The sequence below is a fragment of the Musca autumnalis genome, unplaced genomic scaffold (assembly GCF_047663935.1).
Source record: "Musca autumnalis isolate F117 unplaced genomic scaffold, ASM4766393v1 scaffold_2, whole genome shotgun sequence".
Lineage (NCBI taxonomy): Eukaryota > Metazoa > Arthropoda > Insecta > Diptera > Muscidae > Musca > Musca autumnalis.
In genome coordinates this window covers 95,142,399-95,164,072 of record NW_027411755.1, presented here as the reverse complement: position 1 = coordinate 95,164,072, position 21,674 = coordinate 95,142,399, and the positions used below count along the sequence as shown (strand labels likewise).

Below are 21,674 nucleotides of genomic sequence, written 5' to 3'. Positions count from 1 at the left end.
TTCAATGGTTTAGCTGTTAAATACGAAAATATCCAAAAACGTGGAATTGTTTACCGCTGGAGTTACGGGTATTCTCTCTCGTTCTAACAATCGATTTTTTTTTTTTTTTTTTTTTTTTTTTTTTCGAACGTTCCCACGCCTCACTTTCCCACCCCTGCCGACCGAGGGGGCGACCTCCCTTTTACGTAGGGATCGCGTACACACCATGATCCGCATCATGATGGGGTATGAGAGGGAAATTGAAAACCAGCTACAGAATTTACTTCATCAGCTAGTTAGTTACTTACTAATACATTTTTATATACTATTCATTTAAAAATAAAATTATGTTAGATTTTATAAGGTCAAGGCTCATGCCAAAGTCTACATTACAATACATGGAATTAAAATCTACACACATTTTGTTAATAGGATCTCCCATAGAGTAATTCGTGCGGTGGAAATCTCTAAATAATGGTTGATAGTTTCTAATTGTTCTACAAGGAACATTTATTCTAATAGATGATATTAAGAAATCCGAGGGAATATTACCCATTAAAATTTTATGCACCATCATAGTGTTTAACATTGTGCGTCTACTTTTTAATGTAGGTAATCGAATTAATTTTAACCTGCTTGTATATGAAGGCAAGACAAAATCGCTATTCCAATGTAAACCTCTCAGTGCAAAAAGCAAAAATTGTTTCTGCACTGATTCAATTTTATCAGAATACACTGCATATTGAGGGTCCCATACAACAGAACCATATTCTAATATAGGTCTTACAAGTGACGTAAATAGTTGTTTTGTTATATAGGGATCTGAAAATTCTTTGGCCCATCTTTTTATAAATCCTAAAACTCCATGCGCTTTATTAACAATAGAAATTACATGATTATTAAATTTTAATTTTCGATCCATCAAAAGGCCAAGATCAACAAATGATGCTACAGTTAATAATTGAGAACCGTTAATATTGTATTGCCTTATTAAAGAAGAAGATCTGGAAAAACACATATGTTTACATTTTTTTAAGTTTAAGTCCATACAGTTGATTTTACACCATTGAAAAAGGCTATTTAAATCACTCTGGAGGAGATCAGCTTGCTTTTCCGATTTATGAGTAATGAATAGCTTGACATCATCAGCGTACATTAGCAATCTAGAATGCATTATTGAGTTTGGCAAGTCATTTATAAATAAAAGAAAGAGAACCGGTCCGAGGTGACTTCCTTGCGGAACACCCGATGGCACGTCAATCGATTTTGAGACACATCCATCAAACAAAACTGTTTGTGATCTATTTTGTAAATAAGAAGATATCCATCTTACTAAATTAGTATTAAAGCCCATATAATCTAATTTATACAACAAAAGCCTATGGTTAACCCTATCAAATGCTTTGCTGAAATCTGTATATATTGTGTCAGTTTGATTATGCCGAACAAATCCTTTTATTACATTCGATGTGAATTCTATAAGGTTTGTTATGGTCGAAAGACCACTACGAAAACCATGCTGATATGGACTTAGCATGGGTTGAATTTTATGGGAAATTACAGAAGTAATTAATTTTTCGAACAATTTAGGAATTGCACTTAATTTTGCAATTCCTCTATAATTGGATACATTAGTCAGACTGCCTGACTTATGTAAAGGTACAATATAAGACTTTTTCCATATTGCGGGGAAATGACCGAATTTAAGGGAATAGTTAAACAATAGAGTTAAAGGGGTTGACAATGCAACAGAACAATGCTTCAGAATTAAACTAGGTATTCCATCGGGACCTGGACTTTTAATGGGTTTTAAACATCGCAGACTTTTGGAAACGTCTTGGTATTGTAAGAAAGGCATGTAAATTTCATCAATCTGAGATAATTTATAAGGATATGTATCTCTAATTTGGCAAGATGCACTTGAATAAGTTGTAGCAAAAAATTCTGCAAAACATTCAGCAATATCTGTGTTTTTAGTAAATTCTTGATTATTGAATTTCAATAAAGAGGGCTTAGAAGGTGTTTTTCTTTTTAAATTAACAAAGTCATAGAAGGACTTAGGATTGGACTTAAAATTTTCTTTAATCTTGTTAAGGTACTCATTATATGATCTACGAGATTCTAGCGTATACTTAGACGTAGCTACAGAATAATTGGCGTAGTCAATTGAAGAACCTGACTTTTTATATTTACGAAAAAGTTTATTTTTGGAATTTTTTATAGTTGATAACTCAGGAGTAATCCATGGAAATTTATAAGAATTTGTGACTTTAATAGTTGGAATACATTCAAGCATAAATTTATTTATGATCTCATAGAATTTGTTAATTTTAATATCAAGATCAATATCATTGCTGCAAAGACATACCGATGTCCAGTTAACAGAAGAAATAAGAGAATTGAGTTTCCGAAAATCTGTTTTTTTATAATTAAGGACAGTTTTTAACACTTTGGACTGATTTTCCCCAAAGGAATGATTATGGGTCATGGTTATACATAATGAGGGATGATGAATATCTTCAGGAATAGAAATTGGTGGAATTCTAATTATTTCAAAATATTGAGTAACATTTACAAATGCTAAATCAAGGATTCTATCGTAACTATTCAGTATATCGTTTATTTGATGAAGATTGAGGTCACAAAATCGACTAACAATTTCGAATGTATCTTGATTAGCATTCGCCCGGGATGTTAGTGGTGTTAGAGCTTCAGAATCTGGTAATAAGAGCCATTTAACAGAGGGCATATTAAAATCGCCCAGAACCAAAATTCGATCGGTTTCATTCATATTTCCAACGATTGAACTGATTGCGGATATATGTTTTTTATATATGTCAAGTTGAGAAGAAGGAGGAATATAGGAACAAGTTATAAATAATTTAAAATTGCCTAGTTCAATGGATATACTTAAAAATTCAATATCAGGAATATTATTTATTTCAATTAAATTAGTGGAATAAGAGGAGTCAACTGCAATAAGGACTCCACCACCTTTTTTAGCAACACGATCATTTCTAAATATTTGATATTTCGGACATAAAACTTCACTATTTAATACAGCTTTTTTTAACCAAGTTTCAGATAAAACAATTGCATCATAATTAAAACCGAAGCTATCAGTATATAAGCGAGTTAATTTTGTATTTAAACCCCTTACATTCTGATAGCATATAGAAATAGAATTTTTTAGTTTTTTGAAACTGTAGCTGTTCGCGGAGGCAAATGTGCTAACTTGTCGTTTCTTTCCACAAATTCTTTTATAAAAGCATTTACAGGCCAAAATTCTCTCGATATAATTTGATTAAATATTGACTGATTAGTAACAATCCTGAAAGAAGATCTACTTTCCGAAAATGCTGAACGAAGCTTGTAACATTTAAGAAAGTAATCTCCTTGAATACTTGATCTAATATAATCATAAATTTCGTCAGCCGTCGTTTCGGGAGGGAACCTTGACGCAAATACCATTTTCATAGCTGGAGGCATAGATAATGATTTTTGCACAGGTTGTTGGGTATGGCCTGCATTGGCAGATGAGCCCCTTGAAGAGACAACAGGCAAGGATGTTGCCAACTCCTGAATACCTTGAGCAGATTGTGAGGTCTTTTCAAGACTAGCACCACCAATACTCATTAACTCAGGAGTTGCTACAACCTCCTTTAACTGCTTGCTTACTTCCAAAAGCTTATCCAACACAACATTGGCGTATAACTGAGCACGACCAGATTCAGTTGTATCAGAAATATTAACTGGATCCGATTGTACTACAGTATCCCGAGAAACACTAGGTTTACGACTAGAAACAGTTTTACCTGTACTCTTTTTCGTCGACCTTTTGCGTTTCTGCCCGATAACCGATGGTGACGATGCAAATTCGTCCAAATCCGGATATTTGCTAAACAAATTTGAAACTTTATCAAAACGGGAACAAATTATGGAAAGTTCCCCTTTAATTGAAACTAGTTCGGAATGTAGATTCTTTGCAAAATTGTAAAAATCAGCAGAGATTTTTCTACAATTGGGACAGCACCAACGAATTCCATCATTTTCTTTAATTATGTCAGTAACTATTACTCTCATACGAGCACACTTACAATGCCATTGATCTAAACAAAACCAACATGTAACACAAACTTCACTATCATCACGAATATTACATATTTCGTATGAACAGACCATGTTAACTATATTTCAGTTTACTAATAAGTTAAAATTTTTTGGAGATTTTGTAGCTGAATTTCTTAATCCTTTAATTAAAAAAAAAAGCAATCTTTGGCAACTCTGTTTTGATATGATAACCAAGCTGTTACAACAACACAATAAGCTAATGTAACAGAATATATGCACAAAACGAAATAGCCAATTAGACAAATTCAACACAAAAAAGCAGCTTATTAGCACAAATGTAATTAATAACACTTCACCAATTAGCACAATATTTAGACAATAAGTTATTTAATAATTTTAATAAACTTTTGATAACGTATACACGCTAATTTAATTAAAAATTGAATTTTTTTTTAAAAATGCACAGAGCACACAAAAATTTGACACTACAGCGAACAGGGTTGCCAACGGTTTTAGGCTGAAATTTCTTTAGTTCTTTGGTACCTAAAATTATACACATTCATATTTATGTATGCCAACTCCTGACTAGGAATTATTATTTGATTAATTTATTCTTTCTTAAATTTCATGGGTGGGGAACCATATTTCCTATGTTTTGAATTACAGTCGAACCTCGATTATCCGTGATGTTCGGGACCGGAGGCATTAAGGATAATCGATTTCCCGGATAAAAAAGCAACGCTTTTATGCAGTTTTTGAACATATTTTTTTTTTTTTCATTTATTCATTTATTAGTAATACAAAAAGCCTTAAAGGCCAAAACACTAGTATTACATAGCAAAACATTCCTAAATAGAAAAAAACTAACAATAATATGTTATAAATCTCCACTTCATTTTACTTCGTCTTGTTGGCTCCCCAGCCATAATTATGCACAATTAAAAAAAAATATATATATAAAGATGAATTGACTAGGCGGCAAATAGCAGAAACAGCATAGATACAAATATTTTGTATAGGGAAGATTCGGTTAGAGTAGTTGGTTAGTAGATAAATAATTACACAGCACAGTTCCAGATGTTATTTCAAGAGCGTACGATATTAGCGGCATTAATAAGGCATAGGCAATTCTGTACTTGACCCAAGATGGATAATAAAAACCAGTCGAGTAGAGTTTCCCTAGGGTCCCATAAACCCTGGCATGCACAAAGTCAATATGATGCGCAAAATAGAGCTTTTTATCTATTATATGTCCCATGCATTTGTAGCGGTCTAGTAGATAAATAATTACACAGCTTTAAACGAAAAGCGTTATTAGAATGCGAAAAAATTCGCAGTTCAAGAGGTAAAAAATTCCAGCATCTTGCAACACGAATAACAAAAGACATTTCAAATCGCGAATTACAAATCAGGGGTAAACTAATCTGGGGATTTCTAATAGAGTGAATGAAATTAAATATCGTACACAATGGTGAGGGTATCCCAGTTTTTATAATTTTATAAAACAATAGCAGGTTTCGCTGATAAACATATTGTTCGAACGACATTCCTAGAAATAATTTAACAAACGACGAAATATGATCACGCCTGCGGATATTATAAGCAAACCGAACAATGGAGTTTATGATGCAATTAAGCTTATCGAGATTGTAATTGACAGTTCCAGATGTTATTTCAAGAGCGTACGAAACTAGCGGCATTAATAAGGCATATGCAATTCTGTACTTGACCCAAGATGGATAATAAAAACCAATCGAGTAGAGTTTCCGTAGGGTACCATAAACCCTGGCATGCACAAAGTCAATATGATGCCCAAAATAGAGCTTTTTATCTATTATAAGTCCCAAGCATTTGTGGCGGTCTACAAAGTCAACCCTAGATTGCCCTATAACAACATCAATATTTGACTCATTAGACCCAAAAAGAATTGCTTTCGTCTTAGTGGGATTTAAAAGCAAGGAGTTATCACGCGTCCATTGGAGAATTTGATTAAGACACATATTTATTTTGCCCTCAAGAACAGAATAACTTCCCTTAACAGCACTGAAAAGTAACATAATATCATCAGCAAAAATGAATGCATCACACGAGTTCGGGTCAAGACACTCAGGGAAATCATTAATATAAAGAATAAATAACAGTGGTCCCAACACCGAACCCTGTGGTACACCAGAGAACAAAGATGTAACACTGGATCTAACACCATTTAACTCAACAAACTGCGACCTACCACTCACATAAGTCAAAATCAGCTTACAAGCAGATACTGTAAAATTAAAAGCATACCTAAGCTTACGTAACAAAGTGGCATAGCATATAGAATTGAATGCCTTAGATAAATCCAAGGAAACCAAGACACTGTCCTCATTCTTATTCATTTTGCTCCTAATAGATTCTGTTAAATGTAAAAGTAAGGAGGTAGTACTATGACCTGGACGGAAAGCATATTGAGAACTAAAGAGACTATTTCTGGTAAATGATAATATTTGGTCTTTCAAAATATTCTCAAATACCTTAGACAGAATGGGTAAAATAGATATGGGGCGCATGTCATCAGGGCAACATACAACAGAGGTTTTAGGAATAGGGACTACCCGTGCAGTTTTCCATGCTACAGGAAAAATTGATGTAGTTAGAATTGAGTTAAACAAATCCAAAATCAAGTCAGAAATATATGGAAATATAAGCTTCAGAAACTCTAGGGGAATTGCATCCACACCAACCGACTTCGATTTAATCTTACCCAATGCAATTGCAACATCTTCGCTTCTGACACACTCAAAAGAATATACACCATCAGTGTCATCCATGGAATTCAAAGTAACTTCTCCATCTATCACAGAACCTAACCCAGACGCAAAAAAATTATTAAGGATGTCAACGTCACCATCATAATCAACACCATCTGTACCTACACAACCATACCCCTTTAGAGCCCGCCATAATTCTTTACTACTCATTCCGCTAAAATGCCTGGAAAAGAATTTACGTCTTTCTCTTCTAATCACAGATTTAGCTCTGTTCCGATATTTCTTGAAAATTCTCCAGTTTTCACTAGTGTTATTATCTTGAAATGCTTTATACGATACATCCCTTAAAGATTGAGCAAATACAATTTCTCTTCTCTTCATCCAATTTTGATTCCGTGAATGAATTCTTCTCCTAACAATGGGTACAAACTGGAATAAATTTTCAATAAGCAAATTAAGAAGAGAACATTTAGCATTGACATCATTAGATAAGTGATATGTTAAAATCAGACAACGTCATTAGTAATCCTTCCCAATTTATATTATTGTAATCACGATACTCGAAAACTTCATCCAAGCATATCATATTAATATCAAAAATAGCAAGAATTAAAGCATGATGAGACAGCGATGGACATTGCACTTGGCTAGAATAATGAACCTGCAAACCATCACTAATAAGCATAAAGTCAATCAATGAAAAAGCCGCATGGGCCACATCAAAGTGTGTTGGTATAGAGTTATGTAAAACGGATAAATTTAATCTAGAGCACACAGCACGCACTAACCTACTCCTTGCCACTTTGAACATATCGCAATTAAAATCACCAACCACGATCACATTGGTATAATCCATAAACAAGTTATAATGAATTTCCTCAAAGGCCATTAAGTCTCCCACGGGTGGTAGGTACACTACGCCAAAAAGAATTTTAGCACTTCCTGAATATAATTCTAAAAAAAGTGACTCACACTTACCCAACACTGATGATTTGAAAACAAATTTATGTTTCAGAATTTTTGACACATATATCCCTACACCTCCCCCTCTTGATTGAACACGGTCATTCCTATAAAACGTATACCCTGGAATGCTAACCGCTCTACCTGGTACAGTTGGTTTGAGCCAAGTCTCCGAGATACCTAAAGCATCAATTTGAGACTCTTCCAAAATTGACTTCAGCTCATGAAATTTAACAGTATTTGAAGAAGGTCTAATACTTTGACAATTAATATGGCCCACATTAAATCGGCCTTTATTATGACAAAACACAGACTTTAAGTATGCGTTGCCGCTAATTGCCTGACCCATATTCAAGTTAAAAGACATCAAAATTAAATGATGCATAAATGGTGGGGAACCGACAAAAGTAACAAAATAAAATCAAATCGCTATAAAAAAAATTACAATGTTCCATGAAACTGTGAAAGGTACAACTAATCATATCATGAGATCAATATTATTGTAAATTTAAGAAAATTCAGATATAATACAAGACGCCCGCAGGAAACATTTTTTGGGCAATCATAAAAAGAACCAAGATTTAACGAATGTTATAAAAATATCCAAAACCAGGATCGGTAACATAAATTAAATATCATCATTAAATCAAGGTTGTACATAAGAAAAAAAGAACTTAGTTCAATGAGGCAGCATCATGTAGGAGCGAAACACATCGATCAGTATCATAAATAACCTCCTTGCCATCAGATAAAAGCAATTTGGCTCTAAGTTTATCGGCATTTAAAATTTTGAATTTAGTCACAATCTGCTTACGGACCAGGTTTTTGCAATATGTATTATATGTATATTAAGTAAAAATGGCATAGTATTGTGCAATAATATGAACATCTGCAATTTTTATTAAGTTTGTTACGGTAAACCACCAAATTTTAGAAGGATACATAATTTCATCATCATCATATTCATCTGAATTGACTTTGTCCCATGGTTTTTGTGACACTATAAATACACAAATTGTGTAATACAGGAGCATTTCCAGTTTTCGTTTGTTTACATTTTGTTAGTAATTGGAAAGTGTGATTTTACTCCCGGGTAATGACGTTTATAACGAAAAATAGAGGAAAGGGAAAAAAGTCCAAAATTTCTTTTCTATCACGGATAAATGATTCACGGAATAATCGATAAATAAAAATAAATAAATAAAAATATTTTATTGTTATTCAAACAATTGAATTACAACAAAATATGGACTCAAGCTGAAATAAACACAAAGATGTAAATAAATAAATAAATAAATAAATAAATAAATAAATAAATAAATAAATAAATAAATAAATAAATAAATAAATAAATAAATAAATAAATAAATAAATAAATAAATAAATAAATAAATAAATAAATAAATAAATAAATAAATAAATAAATAAATAAATAAATAAATAAATAAATAAATAAATAAATAAATAAATAAATAAATAAATAAATAAATAAATAAATAAATAAATAAATAAATAAATAAATAAATAAATAAATAAATAAATAAATAAATAAATAAATAAATAAATAAATAAATAAATAAATAAATAAATAAATAAATAAATAAAAAAATAAATAAATAAATAAATAAATAATTAAATAAATAAATAAATAAATAAATAAATAAATAAATAAATAAATAAATAAATAAATAAATAAATAAATAAATAAATAAATAAATAAATAAATAAATAAATAAATAAATAAATAAATAAATAAATAAATAAATAAATAAATAAATAAATAAATAAATAAATAAATAAATAAATAAATAAATAAATAAATAAATAAATAAATAAATAAATAAATAAATAAATAAATAAATAAATAAATAAATAAATAAATAAATAAATAAATAAATAAATAAATAAATAAATAAATAAGTAAATAAATAAATAAATAAATAAATAAATAAATAAATAAATAAATAAATAAATAAATAAATAAATAAATAAATACCGAAGGCGACCCGCCCATTAAGGTGTTCAAATCGCCCCGGCGATCTAAGAGTCAAATTACAAATATGGAGAAATAAGCCGTGAAAAATACATTATTGGGCGAATCGTTTAACCACGCCATATTTCCATGAACTCTTAAACGATAACCACTTTGTAGTAATCGGTTCAGTAGAACCGAGTCTAACTCCATTTTTGAATCTGGACCTTCGGGTCAAGTTACGTCTGACTACGTCGTTGGGCTTCACCATTCACCTCCTCAGCTGCGATAGATGGGGGATGTTCTCCGAAGGGCCGCATTCACACTATAGTTGTTTATGGTATCTGCGGCTGCATCTGTTTAAGTGCTATTCAAACAGGCCTGATAGACTTGCTAGCGGTTCATTCTTGTAACGTTGGACCTCTCTTTCTAGATCATAAAGATCTACCTGATATTCATGGGAGGGGGTCCTATGCACAATATGATGATAAAGATGGTAACACTGCGACGAAAGCATTCCATTGTGTTGCTATACTGGAAGAATATTTGTCTCCTCATGTATACGGTCCACTGAAGAGGCACCCTTTGCAGTTCTCAGGGCGGCATTACGACAGGAATATTTTTCCATCGCGTTGCACTTATATTCGCAGACCTTTCAGGCCCCGCATAGCTTACCACAGACCGACCTATTGCGTTGTATGTGGTCAACAAGGTTTCTTTATTTGCATCCCAAGTGCTGCCGGCCAGTAGCTTGAGGACCTTGTCCCTACATCTCAGCTAGTCGCAAATAACTTTGGCATGCGCGGACGACGTGAACATGCTGTCGAATGTGACCCTAGAATCGTGGCGTAGTTAGTGGTCGGAATTATGCAAACATCGACCATGACATTAGAATTATGACAAAAGAATTATGAAAATAATTCTATCCGTTCAAAAGTTACAGAGTTTTGACCAGGAAAAACTATTCCGTGCGGCGGTTTGACCATTATTACAATTGGAATATACCAAATTAATCACTTCTTTCGAAATACTTTTCTGAAAATGGGAAAATACAAAATTGTTAAGCAATCGTTAAATCCGAGTTTTACCGTTTCAAAAGCAGCGTGCTGTTAAAATTTTTTATATAATATGACTGAATTTCTTTAAAATTAAGTGTTTTCGGAGGGGGAGGGTCTCATAATATTGCCCATTAAAAATTATTTACGTGTCTGCTGTGTTGGCATCAATGTAGTAGAATACTCTTTACCGGCTTCTGGCTAAACCTTGGGCTTTTTTATTTAAATGCAATGCTTAATACGCAATTGCAATATTCATGAAAACTATCGTCAAGTATATGTATATCGCGAGAAATATAGGTTTTTTTTACAGAAAATAAAATGTTGGCACATCGGCGGTAATTGACGGATCTATGTAAATAGGTGTATATTGAGGTATTGTTGATAGGGGATTTCTGAAATCGGATGAAAATAAAAATCCTATGCACATTTGCATTGTACAATTGCAACTGACGGCACTCTTTGGCCGCTGAGTAAAACATTGAAATATGACAAGATTTCGAAAGAGATTGATCCGCTGTATTCGAAAAGCGTATGCACCTCAAAGCCCTAAACACATCCAACGTTTGAGTAAAATTTTGTGTCATTTCTGGTAGAAGAATAAAGAAAAATTGAAACTTGGCAGCACTTTGTCCTTTGTTCATCTACCAGAAATGGCACAAAACTTTACTCAAGCATTGGATGTGTTTAGGGCTTTGAGGTGCATACGCTTTTCGGATACAGCGGATCAATCTCTTTCAAAATCTTGGCATATTTCAATGTTTCACTCAGCGGCCAAAGTGTGCCACCATAACCAATTTGCGGCTTTTTAATCTTCATACTTCGATATATTGATGGCAATTTCAATATTACTTTTTATTTCTTAACCTTATTAGTGAACAGCGGAACTTTATGCACACCCTATTCCTTGTCCAATTTGGATCTAGGTAAATTGTTTAATTCTAATTAAATAGCAATAAAAAGATATGGTGTATGCAAATTGCATAAAAATGATAAATCGCCTTCAAAAATTTGGCAAAGAAAGGAGTGTGAAAGAAAAAGTGTAATAAAAGTATTTTTAGTTCTGTTTTTGAAGAAAAATGTTAGAATTTATAGTAGTGAAAACAATAAATTTAATGTCTGTTTCTTTGACAATAGAAATTCTTTGGTTGTAGTGAAAAACAGACTATGTCCTTGCACCGAAGTTACCCATAAATTGAAAAATTATTGAATAATTCAATGAATTTAATAGAAAAAAACCTTTAGTTTTTACCCGGAACAATATATAGTAAATGTCATCATATATAGTAAATGTCATCATTTTGAGTTAATAAAAATAAATCTATTAAAAAAATCATCGTTTGCAATAATCGATCTATGATGGTGACTTGATCCATCATCGAATATATTTATAAAATCTTTATTCCTTTTTTGTAGTATACGAATTATTATTATATTTTATCATAATTACGGTTATGATATGAATACATTTTATAAGATGATAGTACATATTTGATGAAAAGGACGTATGTACATTTAAATAACAAATAAATTGCAAAAACCAATATTGTAGAGAATTTCATTATTAATTGTTCGTTTATGGCAACAAATTATGCAAGAACTACGGCTTTTTATGTAAATCTTTTGCTATTGTTCCTAAAAACAATATTTCGTCAAAATATGCAAAGTTTTTTGCGATTTATAATAAATAGATCGAAAATAAGAATTGCCTACCACATGGGGGTGACAATAAGAGAATTGCAAAAATTACAAAATCTTTAGTTTCTTGGAGAATTACCAAAATTATGTTTCTTAATGAGTTTGTCTATCCACTTTGGACATTCATGATCCGACTTTCAGAATAATAACTATAAAATATTTCCTAATGATTAGGCAGCGGAATCCTATGCAAATGCATATATGGTTAGGATGGTCGTAGAGAAAATCAGATTAGACAGGAACTCGTTTTATCACAAAATAAAACGAATTAGGCCCAGAAATTTTTGAATATTTTGCATATCGTGCATATTTTGAAATATTTCTATATATTTGCATAAAATGAGCATATGCAAAACCATATGCACAAATATATACAAGGATTTCTGGTCTAAAAATCCCACCGAAATGGCTGAAATGTGGTATTAAGTCTTCGTTAGGGGTATGAAACTTTACACCTGCAATTTGTCCGCATGGGTCCACGTCTACATATAGCCCCCATAGAACGGGACCTCCCTCTTTCCGATATTTTGAAGATTGTGACCTCAACATCACACTTAAATGACTGACATTTTGTATAAAGTTTTCGTTGGGAGTGTAAAACTTTCTGAAATTTGTCATTATAGGTGCACGTCTTCATATAGCCACCATAGAACGGTACCTCCCGATTTTCGGTATTTTGAAAGTTGTAGCCTCAATATCGCACCGAAATTATTGAAATTTGGTATTTAGTCTTGGTTGGGGGTATAAAACTTTCCACTTGAAATTTCTCGGTATAGGTTCACGTCTTCATATAGCCCCCGTAGAACGGTACCTCCGGATTTCTGGTATTTTGAAGGTTGTGGTCTCAATATCCCTCCGAAATGGCTGAACTTTGGTATTAAGTCTTCCTTGGGGATATAAAACATTCAACCTGAAATTTCTCGATATGGGTCCAAGTCTTCCCATAGCCCCCATAGAACGGTACCTCCGGATTTCTGGTATTTTGAAGGTTGTGGCCTCAATATCCCCCCAAAATGGCTGAAATTTGGTATTAAGTCTTCCTTGGCGATATAAAACATTCCACCTGAAATTTCTCGATATGGGCCCACGTCTTCCCATAGCCCCCATAGAACGGTACCTCCGGATTTCTGGTATTTTGAAGGTTGTGGCCTCAATATATCTTCAAAATGGCTGAAATTTGGTATTAAGTCTTCCTTGGGGGTATAAAACTTTCCAACTGAATTTTGTCGGTATAGGTCCACGTCTTCATATAGCCCCCATAGAGCAGTACCTCCGGATTTCTGGTATTTTTAAGTTTGTGGCCTCAATATCCCGCCAAAATGGCTGAAATTTGGTATTAAGTCTTCCTTGGTGGTAAACAACTTTCCGCCTAAAATTTTTCGGTTTAGGTTCAGGCCTTTATATGGCCCCCATAGAACAATACCTCCCGATTTTCGGTATTTTGAAGTTTGAGGCTGTGGTTATACATTTCGCTATTTTATTGACTTGTCTGAAAAGAAACATTTTTGTACCTTTTATTGAAATATTTGTTGCATAAGAAAATATGTAAAATGCATAAATTTTTGCGTATGCAAAATGTCATATGTTTCGATTGCAATTAAATCAGAAGCCAAAAATATGCCTAGTCCCAAAATTTGACATGATTCGGACCAAAAATAGGGGTTGCATAAAATTCCGCTGTCTACTAATGATGTCAATGGGGATGTCTTCCCAATCATTATGTCCGTTAACCCGACTTCGCATACTATTTTGCATGGTAGTTCCCAATAATTCGGTATTCCAGCTTCTCCAGTAGGGGTTTAATTGCCATATTTGATGGGTTTTATTGGATATAGCACACTTTTTGGGACTTGTTATGATAGTGGTGGATAATATCTATCCATTTAGTAAAAATTAAGTAGTTTCAATACTATTGCGAGAGGAAATGGTGCTCTGTTGTAGGTTGTTTGAAAATACTGCACTCATGGTCTATTTTTACCCTATACTTTCCAGAGGTATTTTGATTATTAATGAACTTTATCATATTCAATGCTGTCTCAGACCATTATTTGCCGCAAAAGTCATAAAAATGCATAATGACTACAAAAATTCGCAAAAATGATTAGTTTTATATATATTTTATGTACCTCAAAGCAGTAGGTAATTCTTATTTTAGTCTGTATTTCTTATAAATCGAAAATAAATGTTGTATATTTTGACGGAAACCCCTGGAATGGAATCACATTGGTCAAGACCAACTGGGTTTTGCAGCTTTGGCATTTCTTGTTGGCTTGCATTGATTTGTATTCCCTTATTATAAATATTTTTTTAATAAGTGTGTCATTCTTGCTTTTCTATTCGGTTGTGACTTTTTGTGCTGTGAATGAACAGCGATGACGTATTCTGAGATGAGAGACATACTGTCTCCTTGTGTTGATATAGCGAAAGATATCACATGGTGGATATATGTATGTGTGTAGGAGCGTGTTAATTTAGGAGCGTATTTGTGCACGTATACAAACAGTGTAATTGTTATTTAGTATATTTGTACATACATATCTGTGTATGGATATAAGTTTTAAAGTAAATATTTATGGACTTGTATATACATATGAATGTAGATGTTGACATATCTTTATGACGAACCTTTTCGGCACTGACGATGTTCGCCTTGAACATTGTGGGTGCACTTTTTTCAAACTGAATGCTTAGTTTGTTCAGGTTACCTCCTCCTTGCGTACATGTACCAATACGACCAATACGTACTATGCATGGATTACTCGTATGTACATTTGTACGAGTGTTCATTTGGTCTGATTCATATACACCATTCAATGTCAAAGAAAAAATGTCATACAACAATCATGTGCGGGATCTGTTAACATTGGTACACAAAATGATGGTGTATAGATGATTACAATGATAATGCAAAATTCTTTTTATTGGATTGAACTAAAAATCTTACTGTTGATATTAGTACATAGGAATCGTAGCTGGTATATGTCTATTAAACCTCTGCACAAGCCACACGTTTCTTTATTCAACGATTGAAACAAAAGACCCAGCCAAATAAAATACAGATCATCATATACATGTTTTTGTTGGCTTATTAAGTACATCAACATTTTGTATTAAAACGACAGAATTTTTTAATTTTTCGACTTATTAAAAGAATACAGACCATTTTTAAATCGAATTTGTTTGTAAAAGTAATCCTCACCGCAGATATCTTTAATAAAAAGTAATTCGAAAACGAACATTTTCAAAAGAACTATGTTGTATTCTTTAACAAAAAATCTACATACAGTTAGTCAACTAAATTATTGCAAAAACAAAAATATTGCAAAAACTTACATAAAACAACATTTTATTGGTATAAAAAATAAGATTATTAATATATTTGTTAACTGTTTAATTCTTACATATATTAAAAAAAAATTAAGAAGTGTTTATTACATTTTTCTTTAATGTAATTTATTAAGTTGCTTTGTGTAACTTTGTGTCATTCTTGCTCATTTGTACCCATTTTTCTTCATTTGTACCCATTTTTCGATGGGGTTAATACCTGGACTTTGGGCTGGGGTGTGGACTGTATAACAACCAAGTCCGACATAAAAATGGTATATGTTTAGGGTCGTTGTCTTGCAATTTGTTTGAATTTTCAGGATCAAAAACCCACTTTTCTTGACGATGTTGCTTAAATCATTTTTTATAATATCCAAATAAACTTCCTTTGTCATTGTTTCCTTCAATATCCGGATGTTAACAAAGCCTCTGCTCGTTGTACCCATACCATAACTGACAGTATTCCGAACTTTACGGTATGGATTAAATATTTTGTTTTCCAGGGATGTGGAAGTTTTCGTCATACTTTTTTGGGAACATCGTGACAGTATAACATCGTGATAGTATAACATTTGACCTCTGCAAGGTGATAGCAATCTCAGTGAATTGTTTGATTTTGTAAATTGTAAAATAATTTGTAAATTGTGCATTATGAATTCATTATAATATTTCTAGTCCTCATTTATTTAAGAACCGTGATCTTTTACTCAAGTAATTGTAGCTATTGTAAGTAACAATTATGTTCAGAACCACGTTGAGATTATGAACAGCTTCTGGAACAAAATTTATAAATTTTTTTGTCTCGAAAGAAAATGGTTTTATCCAATACAGAATATTTAAATGTTAATGTCGAATGAGCGATTCGTCAATATTTATTCCAGTTGAGACAACTGACACAATCATTTTTGATCTTATACGAATGTTGCCAGGATTTTGTTCCCAGAGTCGTGGGGATGGTGACTTTCGAAAATCCTACATATTCATAATGACGAGAAAATGCTATATCGACATAACATAACGATGTACATCATTCCGTCCATCTGTTGTAGTGAGCATAAAGCTAACAACATTTAAGATAGAGCTTTCAAAGAACATTATACAAATCGTAGGACTTAAAATCTATATAACTCCTAGGAATTTTGATATTGAAGTTGAATTATATCGGTCCATGTTTTGAAATCGCTCCTATAAAACGACACGGCACATTTTCGGTACTTTGGTGCTATTTGCTCTTTTGTGGAGGCACAAACCTTTCTTACATATTTTTTTCGGTAAGCTCCACTTTGCGATAAAGCACCAATAAAATTACATTGCCCGATATTTTGTATTTGGTCTTCCTAAACCTTTTTTACAGAAAATTGTTGAACCAGTTCTTGAATCAGGAAATCTTGGTCATCTTTATACGAGTACAGTAGACAGGTGTAACTTCGAATTTTCCGACTTGCGGGACTGCATTTCACTACACAAAGAAAATGTTTTAATTCCCCAATAATTCGTCAAAAATAATTGTATTGACCGAAAGCAGGAATAATCTTTTGCAATTTGGATATTTTTAATTTCATTTAAATTATTTCAATGCAATTTAAATTGATTGCCGAAAATAAAATATTTTTTAACTTTCATATTGACAAAACTGAAGGTTCACTAAGAAATGCTGAAATCATAATTCAGCAATAAATGACAAAAGGAAATCTGTGGAGACAATTAATTTTCTTATTTTTTCTGCAAATTTTCGCGGACTTGACGATATTTTTTAGGTTTTATCCTTTTCTGCAATAAGACCATTCCGAATTGATGCGAATTATTTAATTTAATTCTGCCGCTCTTGATTTATACGCGTTGTAACTAACATCATTTCCTTATATACTCCACGTCAGTAGAATAGAACACCTAAATTTTTGTTAATGTTAGCTTATTTATCCCAAAACCAGTGAATCTACGTTTCTAATCTTTTAGGTATTTAAAGTCTATGATGTTCCGTGTCCAACACAGAAAAAATTATGTTTCTAGCTTTTCGCAAAATGATTTTCTGATCCATTTTCCGAGAGTTCTATGAAAAATAGGCATTTATTTTTGGTCATCAGGATAGAACAGTCATTTTATTTTCGGAATTTTTGAGATATTGACGCCGAATTTGCTTTCAGTCGATAAAGAAAGGCTTTCTAATAATTTTTCACCTAATAAAACCTATAAATAATTCCGCGAACACCGAAATAACAGCGTGAAAGGGTTTAAAATGACAGATAATTAAAACATCTCCGAATATCAGTAGGAGTCGCGCAGTAATGTCATATTTCTGCACAATAAGATATAATATGACATAGACAACCTCGACGGATACAATCGAGTGCTTCGGATGCTGATAATATAGAATATTTTTAAAATAATTATTGAAAACGTCAAAACTTCTCATAAAAACCTAGATGTTTTCTTCAATAAAATTATTTTTCCGCGAACAAGTCTTTCGATAAAAGGTTTGGAAATATGCTCCACAATTAGAGGAAGATAATCTGATATGAAAACAACCGTTATTTTAATACACTGAGGGAAATTTTACTTTTAGTGTGTTTTCCCGCGAAAACGGGGCTTTTACATATGCGAGTTCAGTTAAAAAAAAAAACTACTAAATCGTAAAATCCGGTATGGAGAGCATAACGTGGTCCATTTATATTGTAACATAACCCTGTTGAGAACAGTCGCGGACACCGAAATAAGAGCACATATAGAAAGGTTGTGTTCAATTTGAAAAATGTGCCGAAATTTCCCTCAGTGTATTAAAATAGCGGTTGTTTTCATATCAGATTATCTTCCCCTGAATGTGGAGCATATTTCCAAAATCTTTAAACGGCAGATTTGTTCGCGGATCATTTTATTGAAGAAAACATCTAGGTTTTTGTGAGAAATTTTGACGTTTTCAATAATTATTTTGAAAATATTCCATATTATCAGCATCCGAAGCACTCGATTGTATCCGTCAAGGTTGTCTGTGTCATATTCTATCTTATTGTGCAGAAATATGACATTACTGCGCGACTCCTATTGATATTCCGAGATGTTGAGGGGGGCAACTTGATCCTTCCCCCCCAGGAAAAAAGAACTTACTCAACCCCCAAATAAACTTGCCTCCCACCGAAAAATTGCACCCAAAAAACTTACCACCACTTTTCACTCGCGAGTAAATCGGATCTCTGCTCTTAACATCTCTTGATTTCAAAGTAAAATGATGTAAATATTTACGCTTTTACTTTACAATTGAAGCCATATTTTTAAATCAATAATTACAAAGAATCTACCTTACTTCATAGCTATTCTATAAACAAATGATTAAACACTATTGCTCTTAAAAGTATACATAAAATAATTTATAAATAGATAAAAACTATGTATAAATGAAATAAGATTAACATATTATAACTTAGGTAAACATTATTATAGGACTTTCAAAAAAACGCTACTCAATATTTAGGTATTTCAAGTTTAATTTGTTTGTTTGACGAGGAAAGAAATTAAATTAATCGTAATTATACTTTCAAACAAATTAATATACAATTTATACATATGCAAATATTATATGCGTACCTTTAAGTAGCTGGACAGCAAACCACTGTCATTACTTCAATTTGTGTACGCAGACAGTTTGTAATCAGCGAGTGTATACATGATGTATGTATGTACATAAATAAATGTGTGTATAAATGTTTGCATTTATTTATTTACCTACAGAATGCCCATATCTCTCTTTTTTCTTCTTTGACTTCAGGTTTTACTTTTTTGTTATTTGCTTTTCTGTTGTTTTTTTCTGTTCTGAATTTGTCTGGAATTCAATTTTGACTGTAAATATCTCACATGAGATTGTGATGTCATCGACGATAATTTTAATAAAAACAAAGTGTTAAACACACGGTCGTGTCGAACAAATAAAAAAGAAGCAAATAAAAAAAACGAAAAGAAACCGAGAGAGAAATGTGCAAACAACAAATACATTAGCGGTATTCACTCATCGTTGTAAAGTGGCATTGTAGATCTTGTACATGTTGTTAACATTGTAGATCTACAAGTGTTTACAACACCACAACAACAAAATACATGAAAGTTTAATTTACCACAGGGTTGTTAATTTACTCGACCTAAAAGTATTGTAAACATTCCATTGTACTTTTACAAGGGTTAGAACAGCTGATTGCTGTGTCGTCACTTTGTTGTGAGTTTTATTTATGTCGGAGTTTTGTTTTTTTTTGTAGAAAAATGGGAAAAATAAAAAGAATAAAAGAATGGAGGCCAAGAAAAAACAATTTTTTATGAAAAAAGTGTAATAAAACTGAAACTAAAAGATAGACTTACGACGACGTTAAGATGCTTTGATTTTTTTACGATATTCACAAAGAAGACATTCACACTTCGTTGTAAAAAACCCTGGTACATATAGTACATTAACAAGAGTTGTAAATCTACCCCAATGAGTGAATACCGCTATTGTATTTAGTAAATAGTAAACAATAACCCCACCAAACATTTAATCATATTTTACAATATGACAACAGAAACGTGTTGCTGTGTGTCATATGCATATATACAATAGTATGTTTACATTTTGTAGTTTGTCAATAAAATATTTCCATGCTATGAAATTATTTCAGCACATCATCTTGTAAAGTTCTGCATTCACGGTGACAATAAAAATTTACAGAAAAAGTTGTGGGTTTGAGCGGATTATATGGGTATTTTTCATGGGATCCTAGCGGATGTTTCTCCATTGCAATGGATCGCGCCAAATTATATTATTTTTTGTCCTTATGGACAAAATAACTATACATTTTTCATCAAAAGTAGAAAATTACAAAGTCCACTTTTTTTTTAAATCCTTGCGTCTTATCCAAATGCGTAGAAATGCATAGGCTAAATGAAACTTTATAAGCGTAAAATGACATAACAGACAATACTATAACAAAATGCAAAAAACCCACAAAAATATTAGGTCAATTAGATAAATTTTCGCAGCCATTTGTTGTGGCGTTTAAAGGACCTGTAACTTTTATGGGTTACAGTATAATTTAGACTATTCAGGATTTAGGATACAAAATATGTCAAATAAGATAATGTACTTAATCATGTTATAAGTAGACATCGGATTTTGCATATTTGCATATTTTTTATTAATAAAGATACGAAAATTCTGATTGGACCAAAATTCGTTTTGAAGAAAACTGAATGTAATGACAGGCTCATATTTTTTATTTTTTTGCATATTTGCATATTTTGCATATGCACAAAATATGCAAAAAATATGCAAAATATGCAAAAAATATGCAAAATATGCAAAAAATATGCAAAATATGCAAAAAATATGCAAAATATGCAACTATTTTTTTTGACGAAAATCGTCAAATTAAATTTGGAAAGTCATCAAAAAGTGTTCTAAATTAAGTTTATTGTCGTTAAACGTCGATATCTTAGCAGATTATTATGTTATTAATTATTATTCCGCCACTGTAATAAATCTGGACTAAAAGACTTAGAAAATTTCCTATAATCCAGCCTTCTTATTACAACATAAGTTGCTTTCCAATACAAATTTGTTCAAAAACTTAATCAGAAATGTCAAAATGAACGTATCCAAATATGATGATAGTTTCTGCTCGGCCAAAATTGTCTGACAGAATAACAAATGAACTAGAAATTAAGACTAAGAAATCTTTCATATTTTACTAAAAACATAGAACATATAAAAACATATACAGGGTAATCATTAATATTTCCCTGTGAATTTTCCACACGGGAAATAATTTTAGAAAGTGCAATTCTTTTAAAATCAATATTTATTAAAAGATGAAAACTACTAGATTAGCTTCATTATGGCATATT

The 21,674-nt window shown here is 31.9% G+C and overlaps 2 protein-coding genes across 12 annotated transcripts in view; one reads left to right on the top strand and one right to left on the bottom strand.

Moving 5' to 3' along the window:
• Window positions 1–21,674, top strand: part of LOC141394301 (uncharacterized) — a 60,565-nt gene that overhangs the window by 11,181 nt on the left and 27,710 nt on the right. The gene's annotated exons all lie outside the window — the stretch shown is intronic.
• LOC141394306 (uncharacterized) lies at window positions 101–6,389 on the bottom strand. Of its 3 annotated transcripts, none has more exons than XM_073968536.1 (2): window positions 4,515–6,389; window positions 101–4,222 (listed from the first exon to the last, which is right to left on the bottom strand). In XM_073968536.1, exon 2 carries the CDS (start codon window positions 4,159–4,161, stop codon window positions 3,169–3,171), a length of 993 nt encoding a protein of 330 aa, XP_073824637.1. In that variant the 5' UTR covers window positions 4,162–4,222; window positions 4,515–6,389; the 3' UTR covers window positions 101–3,168. The 3 variants fall into 3 exon arrangements, with proteins under 3 accessions (XP_073824637.1, XP_073824636.1, XP_073824635.1); XM_073968535.1 differs by lacking the exon at window positions 4,515–6,389 and adding an exon at window positions 4,407–4,484 and having other exon boundaries at window positions 101–4,229; XM_073968534.1 differs by lacking the exon at window positions 4,515–6,389 and adding an exon at window positions 4,330–4,414 and having other exon boundaries at window positions 101–4,229.